General features: G+C 49.1%; 3 protein-coding genes across 6 annotated transcripts; 2 read left to right on the top strand and 1 right to left on the bottom strand.

Annotated features, from left to right (window-relative positions):
* The first annotated feature begins 1,769 nt into the window (after nt 1-1,769).
* Nucleotides 1,770-4,727, top strand: LOC117892205 (endoplasmic reticulum metallopeptidase 1). Its single transcript, XM_034798302.1, has 6 exons — nt 1,770-2,455; nt 2,515-3,446; nt 3,509-3,693; nt 3,753-3,896; nt 3,959-4,161; nt 4,222-4,727. Exons 1-6 carry the CDS (start codon nt 1,770-1,772, stop codon nt 4,670-4,672), a joined length of 2,601 nt encoding a protein of 866 aa, XP_034654193.1. The 3' UTR covers nt 4,673-4,727.
* Nucleotides 4,728-4,729: 2 nt separating this feature from the next.
* LOC117892204 (endoplasmic reticulum metallopeptidase 1) lies at nt 4,730-11,752 on the bottom strand. 3 transcript variants are annotated; one of them, XM_034798301.1, is made up of 10 exons: nt 11,633-11,752; nt 7,284-7,960; nt 7,135-7,219; nt 6,940-7,060; nt 6,721-6,875; nt 6,272-6,655; nt 6,026-6,206; nt 5,643-5,968; nt 5,377-5,588; nt 4,730-5,316 (listed from the first exon to the last, which is right to left on the bottom strand). In XM_034798301.1, exons 2-10 carry the CDS (start codon nt 7,952-7,954, stop codon nt 4,866-4,868), a joined length of 2,586 nt encoding a protein of 861 aa, XP_034654192.1. In that variant the 5' UTR covers nt 7,955-7,960; nt 11,633-11,752; the 3' UTR covers nt 4,730-4,865. The 3 variants fall into 3 exon arrangements, with proteins under 3 accessions (XP_034654192.1, XP_034654190.1, XP_034654191.1); XM_034798299.1 differs by lacking the exon at nt 11,633-11,752 and adding an exon at nt 11,181-11,498; XM_034798300.1 differs by lacking the exon at nt 11,633-11,752 and adding an exon at nt 11,057-11,162.
* A 1,283-nt stretch (nt 11,753-13,035) lies between these two features.
* Nucleotides 13,036-17,295, top strand: LOC117892199 (endoplasmic reticulum metallopeptidase 1). Of its 2 annotated transcripts, XM_034798295.1 has the most exons (9): nt 13,038-13,404; nt 14,187-14,854; nt 14,917-15,274; nt 15,336-15,900; nt 15,952-16,136; nt 16,197-16,340; nt 16,396-16,495; nt 16,556-16,950; nt 17,005-17,295. In XM_034798295.1, the coding sequence occupies exons 1-9, from the start codon at nt 13,399-13,401 to the stop codon at nt 17,170-17,172; spliced, it is 2,589 nt and encodes an 862-aa protein (XP_034654186.1). In that variant the 5' UTR covers nt 13,038-13,398; the 3' UTR covers nt 17,173-17,295. The 2 variants fall into 2 exon arrangements, with proteins under 2 accessions (XP_034654185.1, XP_034654186.1); XM_034798294.1 differs by having other exon boundaries at nt 13,036-13,404; nt 16,556-17,295.
* Nucleotides 17,296-17,677: the final 382 nt, after the last annotated feature.

The raw sequence follows: 17,677 nt of genomic DNA, 5'->3' as shown, positions 1-17,677 counted from the left end.
AATATGTATACAGCATATACGAGTGTTTGTATTGTGTGTGTGTGTGTGTGTGTTTGTAATGCTGATTCGTATATGCTCGCGGTGCACAAATCCAGCAGGCACTTGGGCAGCACTCCGCAGCTCGCTCAAATCTTTGCCTAAGGCAATCAGTCAGTCCCTTGACGCACTTCAAAACGATCGGTTCTTCTCGTTGCAAAAGTCTTACGTGAGTTCTTTCTTTCCAATATCAGAAGGCACATGCCATAAGATAATGGTTTAGCGCCGCCACAGACTCTGAGTCATCATTGGACGCAAAAAGTGGAACATTAGTTAATTAACTAATCAAAAATCAGCACCCTCCAGAGGCTGCCGGTGACTGCGCGTGGATTTCTGTAGAAAACGTAACAGGAAAATTCCTATATAAAATATAGCACAGTCTTTAGGCCTTAAATTTTGTGAGTTGTCAATGCTTCAGCTTTTGGATTTATGTTTATCGATAAGAGGGCTGTATTTTCCCTTCTACTTATCCCACCTCAAGAGTTCAACTTTGGGTTTGCTATAATTCTGCCTTACTGCTGCCATAATTCTGCTATAATTCTTCTACCATATATTTTTGCCATAATACTGCCATACTGCTGCTACACTAAGATCTCTGCCGACACGAGCCCCGTAGCCCTAATCGTTTTTAACTGGCGGCCATCAAGCTATAAAGAGCAATAGCTCCTGCCATTTCAGATCTGCTATCTGCTATCGGCCATATAGGATGTAATCTTTTAGTGCCACACAGAACCCCCCCAAAATGATTATTATCGCTGAACGATAAGGGTGCTCTGGGCGATCGCAACGCACCCAGATCGGACCTGGCCCTACTTAATACTTGCTACACGCTCCGCAACTCGTCAGTTGAGTTTTTATTTCATTCAGTTCAGGTGCAAGTCGCGTGCTACAAGGTTAGTTGAGGAGACTCCCAATCCGATTCTCAAACCAAATCCAATCCGGTTGCCATAATTCAAGGTGGAACGATTACGATCTGCAGGAACATTTTTGGGTGTCGTTTGAGATTGCGGATAACCCAGAACCGCTTTGTGCCGTCAAAATATAAGACATGCCGTAAAAAATGTGAAAAATAAACGTCTGGCGATAACGTCATGAATCAAGAGTGAAGGATTTAAGGCATAAAACTTGTAAAAGTTGAAATGTAAATTGGATGAGGGAAATTCCCTCTTTATAGCGTATTCCATAATTGTGCATGTCCCCGATATCTGAGTGTTGAAATGTTCCCAAACGAACCGGGAAATTGTGCATGTCCCCGATATCTGAGTGTTGAAATGTTCCCAAACGAACCGGGAATCGCGTTTCGTAGTTATGTTTTCATTTTTCCTTAACTTCTTTTGATAAGCGCCTTTATATCCGTTGTAAAATTGTTATCGGATTCTGTTTTTAGACCACCAATGGACTCAGGCCATCTCAGGCCACTGGGGCATCGTAAAGTTTTGAGCACTCTTTGGGTTTCCAATTAGTTTATGATCCTGCGAAGCACTCTCCCACGAAGTTTATGCCCGTGACTCTCGTACATGTTGGATAATGTTTATGGTTTCCAAATCGCTGGGTGTATTATTCCATTCCATTTCGGTTTGTGCCTAGATTATGGACGCTTAATCGTAGATCGTAAAAGAATAATTGTGGATGCCTGAAAGTAGGCAGCAAGTGGGGAGATGTGGAAGGAATTTCAGGCCACAAAATATGTCACAGAAAATGTATTCTTCTCTGATATTTACTCTGTTTTTCAGATGGCATTCTCCGCCTTTGACATCACACCCGAAAAGGATGCGGGCGAGTCCCGCGAAAAGAAATGGCCCTGGTATGGTGCACCCATCTATGCGGCCATTTGCTTTGCCCTCTTCTATGTGTCCGTGCTGCCCAGCTTCTACTCGTACCCCGACATGCTGTACCAGCGGGATGAGGCACAGCACCCGGATGAGTTCATTGGCGAGCGATCAATGAAGCAGCTGGCAGAGTACGCGGCGATCGGCAACAAAATGAGCGGCTCCATCGCCAATGAGGTGCACACGGTGAACTTTTTGCTGCGAGAGTTGCAAAAGATTGTGGACGAGTCGCGCTCGGACCTGTACGACATTGAGGTGGAGAAGCAGTACTCCTCGGGCTCCTTGTTCCTCTTCGGCAGTGCCATGAGCTACTCGAATGTGTCCAATGTCGTCGTCAAGATCAGCCAAAAGAGTCAGCAGAATGACAACTATTTGCTGGTCAACTCACACTACGACTCGGAGGTGGGCACACCGGCGGTGAGCGATGATGGCGTCATGGTGGTCATTATGCTGGAGGCTCTGCGTGTCATCTCGCGCTCCGAGAAGCCGCTGGCCCACCCAGTTGTGTTTCTGTTCAATGGCGCCGAGGAGGCCTGCATGCTGGGCTCACACGGATTTATCACACAACACAGATGGGCGAAGAACTGCAAGTAAGTGGCGAGGAGAGCCTCATCCTTAGCTGCAGCTCTGACGATCTCTCTCCCCTCAGAGCCCTCGTCAACCTGGACTCTGCTGGCGCTGGTGGTCGCGAAATTCTCTTCCAAACGGGCCCGAATCATCCTTGGCTGGCCAAATACTATCACCAGAGTGCGGCCCATCCCTTTGCCAACTCCATGGCCGAGGAGCTGTTCCAGAACAATTTTATCCCCTCCGACACGGACTTTCGCATCTTTCGGGACTATGGCTCGGTGCCCGGTCTGGACATGGCACATGCCCTCAATGGCTACGTTTACCACACGAAGTATGACAACTTCAAGAACATTGAGCGGGGCACGTACCAGTCAACGGGTGAGAATGTCCTGCCGCTGGTCTGGGCGCTGGCCAATGCCCCCGAGCTGGATGACACTGCCGCCCATGAGGAGGGTCACACGGTGTTCTATGACTTTGTGGGTTGGTTCATGCTCACCTACACGGAGTCCGTGAGCATTGCCATCAACGTGACGGTGTGTGTGCTGTCCCTGCTGTGCATTGGCATCTCTCTGTATCTCATGTCCGTGGACGATGGCGCGGATGCGCTGAAGGCCATCTTCGTGCGCTTTGGCATCATCTTCCTGGTGCAACTGGGCACGGTGCTGGCTGCCTGTGGACTCACCATACTCGTGGCTGTCTTCATGCAGGCCGTGGGTTTGTCCGAGTCCTGGTACTACGGTCATTGGATGATCTTTGGGCTGTACTTCTGCACGCTCTTCTTTGTGCTGGGCCTGCTGCCGGCCATCTACATTGGCTGGACGAAGCGGCGGACCAACATGAAGCTGGATCAGACCATCTCCTGCTTCATGCACGCCCACTGCATTGTGATGATTGTGTTGTGCATCATCATGACCAGCATGGCCATACGTTCGGGCTACTTCCCAATGATTGGCGTCTTCTTTTATACGATCTCCGTGGTGGTGCAGATAACGCTGAAGCTGTCGCTGAAGAGTAGGTTTTGAGTTTACGAATCTTTGGGGGTTTCTAATGGGCTTACTCTCTCCTTTCTTTAGAGAGCTACTTCGTCACGAGCCATTTGATCTGCCAGGTGCTGCCCTTCATCTACTACACGTACATGTGCTACGCCATTCTGATTGTGTTTGTGCCCATGCAGGGACGCGATGGCCCCGACAGCAGTCCCGACGTGCTCGTCTCTGTGTTCATTATTTATATGACCATGCACTTTGCGGGCTTTCTGGTGAGTCAGAGAGAGCTTCCCAAGAGGGATCTAGCTTAACCCCAGCTCCTCCCTTGCAGATTCCCATTATGCACAAGTTCCGCAAGCCCAAGACTATTTTCTCCATCTTTGGTGCCTTGACAATCATATTCATTATCATAGCAACGACCTCCGCGGGCTTTCCTTTCGTCAAGGAGCTGGCAGCACAGCGTTACTATGTGCTGGTAAGAGTCCTCAGTGTACCCACAGTTCATAGCTGATCAAAACCCATCCCAAACCCTTCCAGCACACCTCGCGCACCTTCCACAATGCGGACAACACTGTCAAACAGGACTCTGGCTTCTATATACAACCCGTGGACACAAGACTGGGCGAGCTGGATGATTCGACATTCAAGAACAGAGAACCCTCCAGTTGGACGGAGGCCACGTGCGCCGCGGAGCCTTTTTGTGGTTTGCCCATCTACAGCGGTCGCTGGATTGATTGGAAGTAAGTGTGCAACTGCCTCAAGTGAGTGTCTCCTAATGCTCTTCCTATTTGCCTCCACAGAGACTCCGCTCGATGGATCTACAGCACAGCGCCACAGCTGCCCATGAACATCGAGCTAACGCAAGTTTCCAAGGCATCTGTGGCAGCGAACAAAATCCGCTACGAGTTCAGTTTGCGTGCCAGCGATCGCGTCATGATCTACGTTGATCCGTTGGCTCAGGTCAAAGTCTCCGACTGGTCCTTTGACAAGACACCGCTGGACGAGGCGCACACGCCGCCCTATCTGATGTATCACATCTACTCCCTCACCGATGAGCCCTTTGACTTTTGGGTGGAGCTCGAGCACGAGGAGAGCAATACGCAGGGGCCGTACTTCAAGCTGGTCGTGTCCGAGCACTTCCTCTACCACAAGGAGCACTACACCGAGGACTTCCGCACATTCCTCGACACTTTTCCCGACTGGACGTACACCACGGACTGGTTCTCCTCGCTGGAGAGTTGGGTGCTGTAGTGGACTTAGGCTTGCGACGATTTGTTAACTTAATAAATAATTTATGATGTATTTTTAATAAGCTAATTATAAACTTAAACCTTAAAGCATTTATGACCAGGCAAGCTGGCACTTTGTTCGTTGCATTAGCAGGGGGATAAACCAGATTTAACAAGGTTCTAGGCTGAATGGCACGCAATTTCCGTTCGTTTGCTTACAGCTCCCAGCTGTTGTAGGAACCAATCCATGAGCTAACATGCGCCCAGGGCGGAAACGTGGCCAAGAACTCCCGAAACTCCTCATCTATGTACATGTCGTGGTGCGTTCTGTGTCCCATGATGGCAATGCGGAAGGTGGAGCCAGTCCAGTCATCGCTGTCATGCTCAAATTCCATGCTGAACTGCAGGGGCGTGGGGTCCAGCGCGTACGACCAATACACGTAGTAGGGCGGCTTCACATTCTGCTCGAGCGGCTCCTTGGTGAAGGTCCAGTCCACGAGGCGAGTGCCATTCACGGGCTGTATGAATATGCTCGTGTGATCCGGTCCCGCAATCTCCAGCGTGAACTTTATGCTCTGAGCGTTGCTGCTGCTCTTGTCGATGATGCTGAGAGTGGGGAGGTAATCCTTGTTGGGCTCGGGCCCAGGCACAAAGTAGCTGTTGTCGCTGTGGCGAAGGGAAGCTCAAGTTAGATGAGGGTTGGATGGCACTCTTTTGCTCACTTACACCGCATTCAGCCAGCGCGAACTGTATATGGGATAGCCACACATAATCTCCGAGTCACAATCATTTGTTGCCGCCTTGCTGTAGTTGGTGTTCTCGAAGAGTATGTCATCCAGAGTGTGGGGACGTCTGTCCACGGGCAGCACAAAGTAACCAGAATCCGTGTGGTTCACAGTACTCGCGCGATCCGCATTGTGGAAGGTGCGTGCCGTGTGCTAAAAGGGCAGACACTGAAAGAGATTCAAAGATCAAAACTGAATTAAACTCACCACAGCAAAGAAACGTTGTGGAGCTGTCTTCTCCGCATACGGGAAGGCAATGGGCGTGGCAGCAAAGATGATAAAAAGAATCGTGCACACGCCAAACATCGAAATGATTGTCTTGGACTTGCGGAACAGACAGAGCAGCGGCACCAGAAACGGAGCGAAGAGTATAACCATCAGAGCGGTAAAGAAACCCATTAGAATCTCCGGATTGGTGTTGCACTCGCGTCCCTGCATGGGCACAAAGACGACGTAGAAGGCGTAGCAGCAGTAGGTGTAGAACATGAAGGGCAGCACCTGGCACAGGCAGTGTGGGATGAGCCAAAGGAAGTCTAGAAAGGATTAAAACTGATTAAAATCCTGGATAATGCCTCGCCATGGATGCTCACTTGTCTTGTGTGCCCTGGTGATCATATTCAGCAGCACGGAGAGCGTATAGAAGGCAATGCAGAGCATAATCACAAAAGCCGAGCGAATGCTGTAGCAGATCATGATCACAGTGACGACGGTGAGGATGAGGCAATGCGAATGCATCAGCAATTGTATGCCATAGCCCAAGGGCAGACCATGCTAAACGGGGAAGAGAGGAACCAATGTTAATCATGCCCTGCAGCACTTCTACTCACTAAACTCACCTCCTTGGTGCGACTGAAGTAGATGGCTGGCACAATGCCCATGCCAAAGATCATGGGACAAAAGTACAGGCCAAAGAGCATCCAGTTCTGGGAGAACCAGCTCATAGGCAGGTTGACGGCATCCAGGAACAAGGCAATCGACAGGACCAAGCCAATGCCCAGGCCCACGCCGGCCACCTGGAGGGCTGTGAGAATGCCAAACTTGACCCAAATGCGACGCCTAAACATGCCAGTGCTGCTCGACATGATCCAAATGTAGCCGACGATCGTAAGGCAGACCACGACACAAACGCAAATGTTGATAATCTCGCCCGTGCTCTCCGGGTAGTAGACAAAAAACCAGCCGAGAACATCAAAGAAGATCATGTGTCCCTCGGCGTATTTCTGCAAGTGGATTTAGAGGTTCAGTTTTGCTCGAAGGATGTGAATTTGTGTCGCTTGCTACGCACCGATGGATTCTCCAGCTCTTCGGCATTGGCCAGCGCCTTGACCAGTGCCAAAATGTTGTCTCCCGTCAGTTGATAAGTGCGTCGTGGTATGAGATTAAAGCGATCGTATTTGGTGTGATAAACATAGCCATTGAGCACTTGTGCCATGTCGAGGCCTGTCGGAGAGGAGTATCTGGTTAGGTACTGATTTTTTCTTACAGCTTTTCCCTGTTGCCCTACCAGGTATCTCGCCATAGTCACGGAACACGCGATAGTCCGTCTCGGAAGGCACAAAGCCATTCTGGAACAACTCCTCGCCAATTGTGGAGGCAAACGGGTGAACAATGTTCTTGCCGTAGTACTGAGAAAATAACCAAGAAAATAAATGATTAAAAAGAGTTTCAAACAGAAGAAAGCTCCCCAGTCTCTGCGTACCTTCATCAGCCAAGGATTATCGGGGCCCGATTGAAAGAGAATTTCACGTCCGCCGCTGCCTGCCGAGTCCAAGTTCATAACCGCTCTGTGTGGGGTGAGTAAAATAAAGTAAAATTCTGTTCAAAATGCACAGGGATGCCGCCACTCACTTGACATTCTGCGCCCAGGGATGCTGTGTGATGAAGGCGTGACTGCCCTGCAGCGGGTTCTCCTCGGCGCCATTGAAGAGGAACACCACGGAGTAGGTCAGGGGCGTCTCGTACTTGGTAATAACTCGCAGCACCTCCAGCATGATGACACACATCATGCCGGCGTCTCCGGCGCCCGAGCTGCCCGGCACCGAATCAAAGTGAGTGTTGATCAGCAGAGCAGCCTCGCTGCTGGCATTTCTGGGCGACAGCTTGACCACCACATTCTGCACACTCTGATAGACATTGACCATGGACCAGAGGAGATAGTTGCCGGAGGCAATCTGCACATCCTTCTCGATGCTGTAGAGATCCGTGCGTGCGCCGTCAATGATGTCGGTGATCTCGCTGAGCAGAAACTGCACAGCCACCTGCTCGTTGGCGGCACTGCCCACGACCTTGGGTCCAATTTTGGAGAGTCTCAGCAGCGTGTTCTCTGCACGCTCTCCAATGAACTGTCCCGGCTGCTGCAGCTCATCCAGTTGGGTCTTCAGGCGCGGCATGCGATGGAAGCTGGACACCACCACGAGGTAGAAGAGCAGAAACCAAAAGGACACGAAGAGTGGCGCCCAATACCAGCCGATCTTGCTGCGATTGTAGATGATCTTCATGTTCTCGTACTTTGATTTCATCTTGAGCTGCAAGAGGGAAGGGCAATGGGGAGCGTTAATCATTTGTCACCCAAAAAGAACTGAACAAAAAGTGTCATTGTCCCCCCATTAATTGATTTCAATTGTCTGCTGCTGGCTGTGTGACACATGCAGAGATTCCAGTGACAAATCTGCCCACTTTCAGTGGTAACGAGGAGGAACGTTGTGAGACGCGTCTTAAGCCGCGTCACAACTCTTATACCCGGTACTCAGTACTACATCTGCACCTTAGCGGTTATTTGTCAAATTTTACATTTTCTCTTCATCTGTCATCTACATCAACAACACTACTCACGCCAACACGCTCCTTTAGCTCGCCACCCTCCCCTAGAGACACACACTGCAGAGTCAGGGCAGAGGCAGCGGCAGAGTCGTGGCAGAGGATGAGTCAGAGACGTGTCAGGGGAAGAGGCCTCTGCCACTGCGCGAAGCAGAGTGTGAATGAGAGAATGTGTAAAAGCAACAAAAGCTGCTGGACAGGGTGGGTTTAGCCACTGCAACTTAATTTCTTCATTGTGGCCATAATAATGATCCAATCGGATCCCAATTTGGTGATCAGATAGATATGGTCATTTCCTACGGAATGGCGTTTTTAGTTTTCTGTTATCTTTGTTTATTGTAGATTGTTGTAGATTTGGGAGGTTTTCGCCCTTTTGCGGGGGCGGAAGAGGGCGTGGCTGATTTTTGAAATACACTTGTAACAGTGTGAGCATACAGAAGTCTGGATGCAAAATTTGGTGGCTCTAGCTTTTATGGTCTCTGAGATCCAGGCGCTCAACAAGACGGACGGACAGACGGACAGACGGACGGACAGACAGACATGGCTCAATCGACTCGGCTATTGATGCTGATCAAGAATATATATACTTTATGGGGTCGGAGACGTTTCCTTCTGTGCGTTACATACAACCGTTATGTGCACAAATACAATATACCCTATTTACTCTTCGAGTACCGGGTATAAAAATGGATGATGGCGAGCGGCGATTAATCAATTAGTTAGTTAGTCGCTCGATAAGCGAGTGCGATCAACTTGAAGTTGTCAGGCTTGAGGTTTTAGCTGAACGATCCTCATCGCTTATGTAGAACTTGATGTGGATGTGGAGGTGTTTTTCAGCAGAGTTGATAGTGACTATCAGTGAGTGGACCTCGAATGAATTTTGTTGAATGAATTTGGAGGCCCCACTGAACAACACTTTATTCAAATGATCTGCGGCAGATAATACTTATCGGAGTTCTCAATAAGCAGACAGGAAATGAAGTGTAAGACTAGACTTTCGAGTGCCCAAATGTTGTGGGTAATGGGAAAGCCACAGACTTGCGGCATGGAGTGCCCAAAAGTTTCGGGAAAAATATCAAACGAAAACGGCAAAGTCACAGAATTGAGTCTGGCGATTAGCTGCGCTGTGGGGAAGCTCCTGGCATTTTGTTTACCAAATTAAATGAGGCACAGCTAAATAAAAACTGTACCGGAAAACATCTGTTGACCATTCCGGGCCATGATGGCCTTCAATGACAAACGCCAATGAGATGACGAAAGGCTGCCGAGTTTGAGCTAGAAACCTTGTGGCCAGAGGATGCAGCCTTAGGCAAAATAAACAATGGACCAAAACATTTATGCAGCAAGCGAATAAACTGACAAATTGGCAGAAAATAAGTCTAAGTTTCTGAGGCAAATGAGCATTGAATGCGGGACACAATTTGTAATTTTTTGAGCGATATTTCATTCTTATTTATAGCCAGCTGGGGCCGTAATATTTTCGTTTAATGTTCACACATGTGTGTTGTGTGGGGTATAAATATTGAATAACAAATTGGGTATATTAGCTAGGGGATGAATAGCTGATGCAGTGCTTAATTTCAGTATTAGAGTAGAGCATTTCCAGTCGAGAGTTGCTGCTTTAAGGGCCTTAGGTTGAGGAGTTTCAAATGAGTTTATGCTCGAGTTTCGCAGGGTATACCAAAAGTATTTGCGTTACGTTTTTGTACACCAGCTGAATGCAATAAAAACGAGAACTAAGTATGCCAGACGAATGTGTCCCACAAGCAACTTAAGCTGCAACGACTAGTAGGAAGGCAATTAAGTGGCGGCTGCAAATGTTCTTTCTGTCTGTCTGCGTGCTCTGCATATTGCAAATTTGGGTCGCACGGCCTCGCGACTTCGACCCATTTCCATTGACTCCCAAGTGACCCTGCCCAGAGGCGATTACGGCTGCAGCATCGATTGTGCAGTGAAAAAAGTGTTCGTGTGTGAGTGTGTGAGTGTCGATTAGCTGCTCTTCATACCCCGCTCTTTTCCACTTCCCACTGATCTTCTCTCTCATCTGCATGTGATTCCGTTATCGATCGACCCAATCACCTCGCGCACCAACAACCACTCAAAACAAACAAACAAACAGAGAGCACAGGCAGAGCGACGGGTCGCTGTGTGTGGGTGCCACGCCTACCTAACAACAACAAAAAGAGAAGCGGAAGAGGTGGGGTGGAAGAAGAAAAGAAAAACTATTTAAAGAATATTGTACCATTTGAACGGTGGGGGGGTTGAAATGCAGAAAGATTCAAAACAAAAGCAAAGTCTCATGAATAAGGAAGGAGAACAACAAAAAAACGGCGTGGCGGCGGCAATCAACTGCGACAAGAATGAGCGTGAAAGGGCTAGCCAAAGGGTTGAATGCGACGCAGCGCATACCCTGCGATGTCGGTTGTTATGGGAGGAACACATTTGTTATGGCAATTCCTATCATAATTGGCTGTGTGTCCAATCTACACCTACTTTAATGAATAGTTCCTACTAAGGCAGTTAAAATTATTCTCTGTAGAGATTTCTACACTGCAAACACTTGTGCAAGCAAACCCGATATGCCCTCTGCCAGGGTATGCGCACAGCAAGTGATGCCGGCTACAGCAACAACTAACGCGACAGGCGAAGGCAGCGACGAAAGAAGAGGTCCAAAAAACAATCATAGTAGTATCTTCTTCAGCCACAAACAAATGCAGATGCTTGCCAGCACACACGCACGCACACATGAACACACAGAGAACGGAGAATAACGCGACACGCTGCTGCAGGCTAAAGTCAATAACCTGACGGAAAGGAAGTTGTTGCGGTTGCACTTGCGGTTGTTTGTTGTCTGTGAAAAGCGGGCAAGCGGTATGCGGGGGCAGCCGTCTTGCCGAAGCCTTGCAACTGGAACTCCTGCTCTCTCACCTCCCGCATGCAGAACTTTTGGCGAACAGAACAGAGAGAAGTCTCTGTGTTCCGTTCTCGACGATCACTGGGCGCACTGTGTGTGGCGGAGACACCGACGGACCACAAATTGTTGGCACACGAAATTATTAGCACATCTGCCCAAAAATAAACGCAAACTATTCGGCTTTCACGTTGACAAAAGTTTGCCCGAAATTCGGTCAGAGGAGACAGCGACGCGAATACAAGTGCGAGGGATCCAAATGTCCGAGGGGATCAGCTGATTTCAACGAGTGGCGGCGCAACTGTCCCGTTCAACGATCGGTGGAGGTCTGCTTTGGCGTCTGCGTCTACTTCTGTGGCTGCTGCGTTCCCAAACACTGAATGCTCTTGCAGGAGAGATGCGGCAGAGAGACAGACCATCGCCAGAGAGAGAGAGAGCTTGGCGCTCTCTGTTGCTCTCACTCACTCACTTTGCTGGGGCTGCTGCACTTGACACGTCACTGGCTATGACCCGATCCTCCTTCGCTCTTCGGTGTGTGTGTATGCAGAAGCCAACAATGCTCACGCCAGACGAACTGGTAGCCGACTAAAACGAACCGTTATGGCCAGTGGCAAATTTATAAGTGGCTACTCCCGCTCCTACACTCTGCAGTTGATGGATTTGTGTGTTGGATTTCCAAGTGCTTCTGCCAGTGGCTTATCGTGGAATTATCAGAATTGAACACCTAATCAAGTAATTTGACAGGAATGGAACACACTCAAGCAGCAAGTCTGCACAAGAGGGGGGAAGGCCATGTCCGTTTTTATTTCCCCGGCACGTTCAGCGGCTCAACGTGGTGGATAAGCAGTGCAAGCAGTGGGGCGAGGGATGCCCAGCCGCAATCACGATGAGGTGCCAACGATTAATGGAGAGGATTTAGTGGTAAGTGCGCCACAGAAGCTGCAATCATTTATGATAAGTAAGCAACACTCGAGTTGGATCTAATTAAAATTGCAGCACCGAACGATAAGAATAATATTACCCACTGGCATGCGGGTTTTTATCGAACTTCTTAAGGAAGATAGCGGCTAATTGGCAAGTAACTATACGAGCCACTCGTATATCTTCTATAAATGTCTCCATAAATGCATAAATACCTATTTCCAATGTGTTTCCCCAACTGACAGCCGAAGGTGACTCTCGTGCAGTCGAGCGAGAAAATGGGTTGACTGGCAGCCAAGCAGTTTTTCCCAGCTGCCGGACTCCACTCATCCGAAACGGGTGCAACTACAGGCGACAATCCATTGGGGCAGGTGAGTCTGAAATACATACGCAAAAAAAAAGTACAATTCCGAATCACGCAAAACAGTTTGTTAATCAAGCGAGTTAAACAAGGGAAACCGAGCACACAGATGGAGGATTCGCGGGGCGAAAAGATAGGTAAACAAAAGTGGAAGGGAATGACACATAAACGAAATGAAATCAACGGCAGACGAGCAGCAACAACGGCAACAGCGCACAAATTAATTAGTAAACTCTGTAGAAATGCGGAGAGCATTGCGAAACAAGTGCCAGAGACAGAGGCCGCCATGGGGCTTTGATTTGTTCAGGGATCGCAACTGACAAATGGGTCTGGTCTGGGTGTGCTCGGATACTGTAGCTCAGGTTAGTCAGTCAGAGACAGAGACAGCGACAGCAAAGACCCGCTCTAGGTCTCGGTTTTACGGGGAAAATCTGTACGGAAGAGGAGACTCTGCCAAAGTGGCAATTACTTTATGAGCAAATGAGTAACGAGAGTCTAATCAAACCATTAAAAGTCTTCCAAGTTGCCGCCGCAAATAGTGTAACTTCGAGGGAGACCTGCAAAAGAAACGAGCAAATACCACACGAAATATCTAGCAAAATTGGTTGCTGTTCCTTAACAATATTTCTCCATAATAAAAATAAAACTTGGCAGCAGTGGCTGCCCCTGCGAAAGAACAAAAAGTCCCATAAAATCGAATCCCGCACGCGATCGTAGCCCATAAAAGACGAGGCAGTACTTTGGTGCCTGTTTATCGATACCGATAATATTCCCCAGCGGCATATATCTTTGGAGGTTCCAGCAAACCTGCAGCTCAATCGGAACTCAAGGGTGACGGGGCCCAGACGTGAACGCGCTTAAGGAGTTACAAGCAAGAGCTAAGCAAAAGATCCTTCAGGCAGAAGGATTCTCGCTGTGGAAATCTCAAAACAGTTGCAGAAAATCTCCCAAGCATGAGTGTACGTAAGGCATTTATGACAACAATGTGAAGCAGTGCCAAAAAAGTGTTTGATAAAGTGCAAAAAAATTGATTTAAAGGGGATAAATTCAAGTGGAATAGATCCAAGCATGCAGTTCCTGGCATAAACATTAAATGAAAGCGATCCTTATGCAATCGCAGAGCGAACCAATGATGAGACAGGTGTCCAGTGGTCACCGGTCAATGTGCAGTGTCCAGGAGAGTCAGCAAAAACTAAAACAATCAACTATGACAGATCATATACGTGCCATACATGTGTTCGCATCGATAAGAAATCGATTAAGAAACAATCTTCAAAGCTCGCCGCGAGTCTCGCCAAAAAATTGTTCTTTTTGCTGCGATAAACTGGCGTTATAATTTCTTTATGAATTGGCTATCGGTTTATGGCCTCCAACTTGAACTGTTAACGATCGATCGATCGAGCGGCCAGCGTCGTTATCTAACACTGCCCACACGCCCGTGAATCATGCAGAGAACGAAACGAAACACGACACGCGACGCAGCAGCAGCACGATTTCAGGGCATTGTTTAATCGGGAAATCACATAAAGAAAGTTGAGAATTAAAAGCTTATCGCTGCAATAAAGATTCAAGTTAGCTGGAAACAGCTGGAGGGATCGCCCAGTAACGGGAATTGCAACGCCGCCAAGTACACGTGTTCCGGTGTGGAACAACGATTAAAAGTCGCAGATTAGATTATGGATAAGCTCTATGGATTCCAGTTTTAACTAACAATAATTGGACTCTCTTCTCTCTCCCTCAGTTCAATTCCAAGTACCACATCGATGTGGACTTTGAGGTGCCCAAGAAGCTGCAATGGTACTATGCCCCCGTCTTCTTTGCCTTCTGGCTGTGCCTCTACCTGTCGCTGGTCAACACTCAAATCAACAGCATGCCACGGCCACTCATGCGCAGCGATGAGGCCACCCATCCGCGCTCCTTCATCGCCCAACGCGCCGAGGACACGCTCATCGAGCTGACGCGCCTGGGACCACGCGTCGTGGGCTCGGCGACCAATGAGGTGGCCACCGTGGAGTTCCTGCGTGCGGAGGTGGCCAAAGTGGAGGCTGAGATGGGCGATCTCTACGAGCTGGAGCTGGATGTGCAGCTGGCCAGCGGCGCCTACATGCACTGGGAAATGGTCAACATGTATCAGGGCATACAGAATGTGATCGTCAAGCTGAGCGAGCGCAACTCCAGCAACGAGAACTTTCTGCTGATGAACAGCCACTACGACTCGGTGCCGGGCAGCCCGGGTGCTGGCGATGATGGCTCCATGGTGGTCACCATGCTGGAGGTGATGCGCGTGCTGGCCAAGACAGGCGAACCGCTGGCACATCCCATTGTCTTTCTGTTCAACGGAGCCGAGGAGAATCCGCTGCAGGGCTCGCATGCGTTTATCACGCAGCACAAGTGGGCCAAGAACTGCAAGTGGGTGGCACAGCATCAGCGCTTTCCGCTTGAATCTCTAACCTCTTGCCTTACTTTTATAGAGCCCTCATCAATCTGGACTCTGCTGGCAGCGGCGGGCGTGAGATTCTCTTCCAGTCGGGACCCAATCATCCTTGGCTCATGAACTACTACCGCAATGTGCCGCATCCGTTTGCCAACACGCTCGGCGAGGAGATGTTCCAGGCGGGCTACATCCCCTCCGACACGGACTTTCGCATCTTTCGTGACTATGGCGGCGTGCCCGGCCTGGACATGGCCTACATCTTCAATGGCTATGTGTACCACACGAAGTACGACAGAATCAACGCCTTTCCGCGCGCCTCCTTCCAGCACACGGGCGACAATGTGCTGTCCCTGGCCAGAGCTCTAGCAAATGCTCCCGAAATGGATGATACCGAGGTAAGTGGCAGCGTGCCACATGCCGCAGTTTGGTGTACACAAGTCCGTCACATACTTTCAGGCACACGCTGAGGGTCACAACATCTTCTATGACTTTCTGGGCTGGTTCATGATCTTCTACACGGAAACGACGAGCATCATTATCAATGTTGTGGTGGGCCTGTTGGCCCTCCTGGCCATTGGCATTTCGCTGTACTTCATGTCCGTGCGCTCCGGCTGCAGCTGGAAGGGTGTCCTGCTGCGTTATGGCATCACCCTGGGCATGCAACTCGCTTCCCTGGCCCTGGCCGTGGGCCTCGCCCTGCTCGTTGCTGTCTTCATGGATGGCGTCAATCGCTCGATGAGTTGGTTCACCTCCACCTGGACCATCTTTGGGCTGTATCTGGCGCCCATTATCTTCGGCATGAGCATTCTGCCGGCGCTCTATTTGGAGCGCACCAAGCGTGATCCTTTGGGCTTGGGCTTTCGCATTCAGCTCTTTATGCACGCTCATTGCTTCTGGTTGATTGTCATCATGGTCACGATGACTGCTGTGAGCATTCGATCTGCGTATTTGATCATGCTCTGTGTGCTGTTCGATATTGTGGCGTTGATTGTGAATCTGGTAACCAAGTGGCATCGCAAGGGTAAGTCCCAGAATATTGCTTAAATCTCCAACTAACTCTCTTCTTCCCCAGCCTACTTGTTTGCCATTGCTGTCACTGTCTGCCAGATCCTGCCCTTTGTTTACTTCACTTATTTGTGCACCGCGGCGCTGCTCACGCTGATGCCCATGCAGGGCCGCTCGGGCTCCTCCTCCAATCCAGACATGGTTGTGGCAGCTCTGGTTTGGCTGTTTTCCCTCATGTTTGCGGGCTTTATTGTGAGTTTAAACATTAATGCTGGAACTGGCTTGTGACTAAGAGAGCTCTTTCCTTTCCAGGTGCCGCTGATCATGTTCTTCCGCAAGACGCGCACAATTGTGCTTTGCTTTCTGGGCATCACAATTCTCTTCATTATTATTTCGGTGACCAATGCGGGTTTTCCGTACAAGGAAAAAACCTCCGCACAGCGCTACTCATTGATTGTGAGTGATAATATAATTCCTTTCTGCAACTGTCCTGATTTTGCTCCTTCTCCAGCACGCACATCGTCGCCTGCACAACGCGGATGGCAGCACACGCCTGGACGAGTCCGGACTGTACATTTATCCACAGGATCGACGCATCGAAATTGCCAGAGGTAAGCCTTAGCCTTTATCTATAAATAACTCTCATTTAATGTCTCCCATTTGCTGCACAGACGAAATCAATCTCCTTGGCGAGGTGCAACAAGTGAGCGAAACCTGCGATGAGGAAATGTTTTGTGGTCTTCCGCTCTACAATCATCGCTGGAACAAGGCGCGCAAGTACAGCCTGTGGGTGCCCGTCTCGGAGCTGCCAGAGATACCCAATGAATATCCCACACTCATCCTGCAGGACTCGAGTGAGTTGGAGAGCGCCACGCGGCGGCGTTTCAACTTTTCGCTGAGTGGACCCGATCACATGGGCATTTTTGTGAATCTAAAAAATGATGCCAAGCTGCTGGACTGGTCCTTCAACGATACGTTGGTCAGAGAGCAGGCGGAACCGCCTTACATGGTGTACTTTTCCTACGGATTGGACAATAGTACGCTGGAGTTTACCATCGATGTGGAGGTGGGTTTTAATCCTCAGCTTTCTGGCATGCAAATAATTGTACTCTTCCTGCAGAAAACCACTTCCACGTTCGACACGCCCACGCTGGAGATTGGCATCGGTGGCCATTGGGTGAATCAGGACATCACGGCCATTCCAAGGCTAAGCAAATATATTGATCGATTTCCCACATACGCCTACATACAGGGCTGGGTGGGCACCTATGAGACGTGGTACTTCTGATGGGGAATTACTCCTGCGCCTTGGGTTTTTTGCTTTACTAATCGTAGTCATTAAGCGTTAACGATTAACTGTATAGAATCTGATGAATATTTATTTTATTAAAACCATTCCAACCAGTACGAATACTACACACATAATGGAACATAATATTTGCCTTTTGTTGAATATTTGATGGGTAAATTGTGCATTGAGTTATGTATTCTATGCCCCAAGAGACGCGCGTGAGTGGCAAATTTGTTTGCTTAAGGCGCTTGGAACAAGGGGCACTATAAACAACAACAAACAGGTGTGTAATTAGCAACAAATACATGGAGGAATATTTCATAAATTATGCCACTGGTGGGAGCATCGATTAACTGTTAGCTGGAGCGTCACAAACGTTTGGCTCTCTTCATTTTGAGTCTAGGAACTGCTGTGCGCGGCAGACGCTCTTCCTCTGAGATCTGAGAGTTTAGGGAAGCGGCAGAAGCGCTCCAGCTGAGATCTGAGAGAATTGGCAGCGGCA

Source organism: Drosophila subobscura, chromosome E, assembly GCF_008121235.1.
Source record: "Drosophila subobscura isolate 14011-0131.10 chromosome E, UCBerk_Dsub_1.0, whole genome shotgun sequence".
Classification (NCBI taxonomy): Eukaryota; Metazoa; Arthropoda; class Insecta; order Diptera; family Drosophilidae; genus Drosophila; species Drosophila subobscura.
Note: the sequence above shows the minus strand (reverse complement) of the source record. Positions and strands in the feature narration are given on the sequence as shown.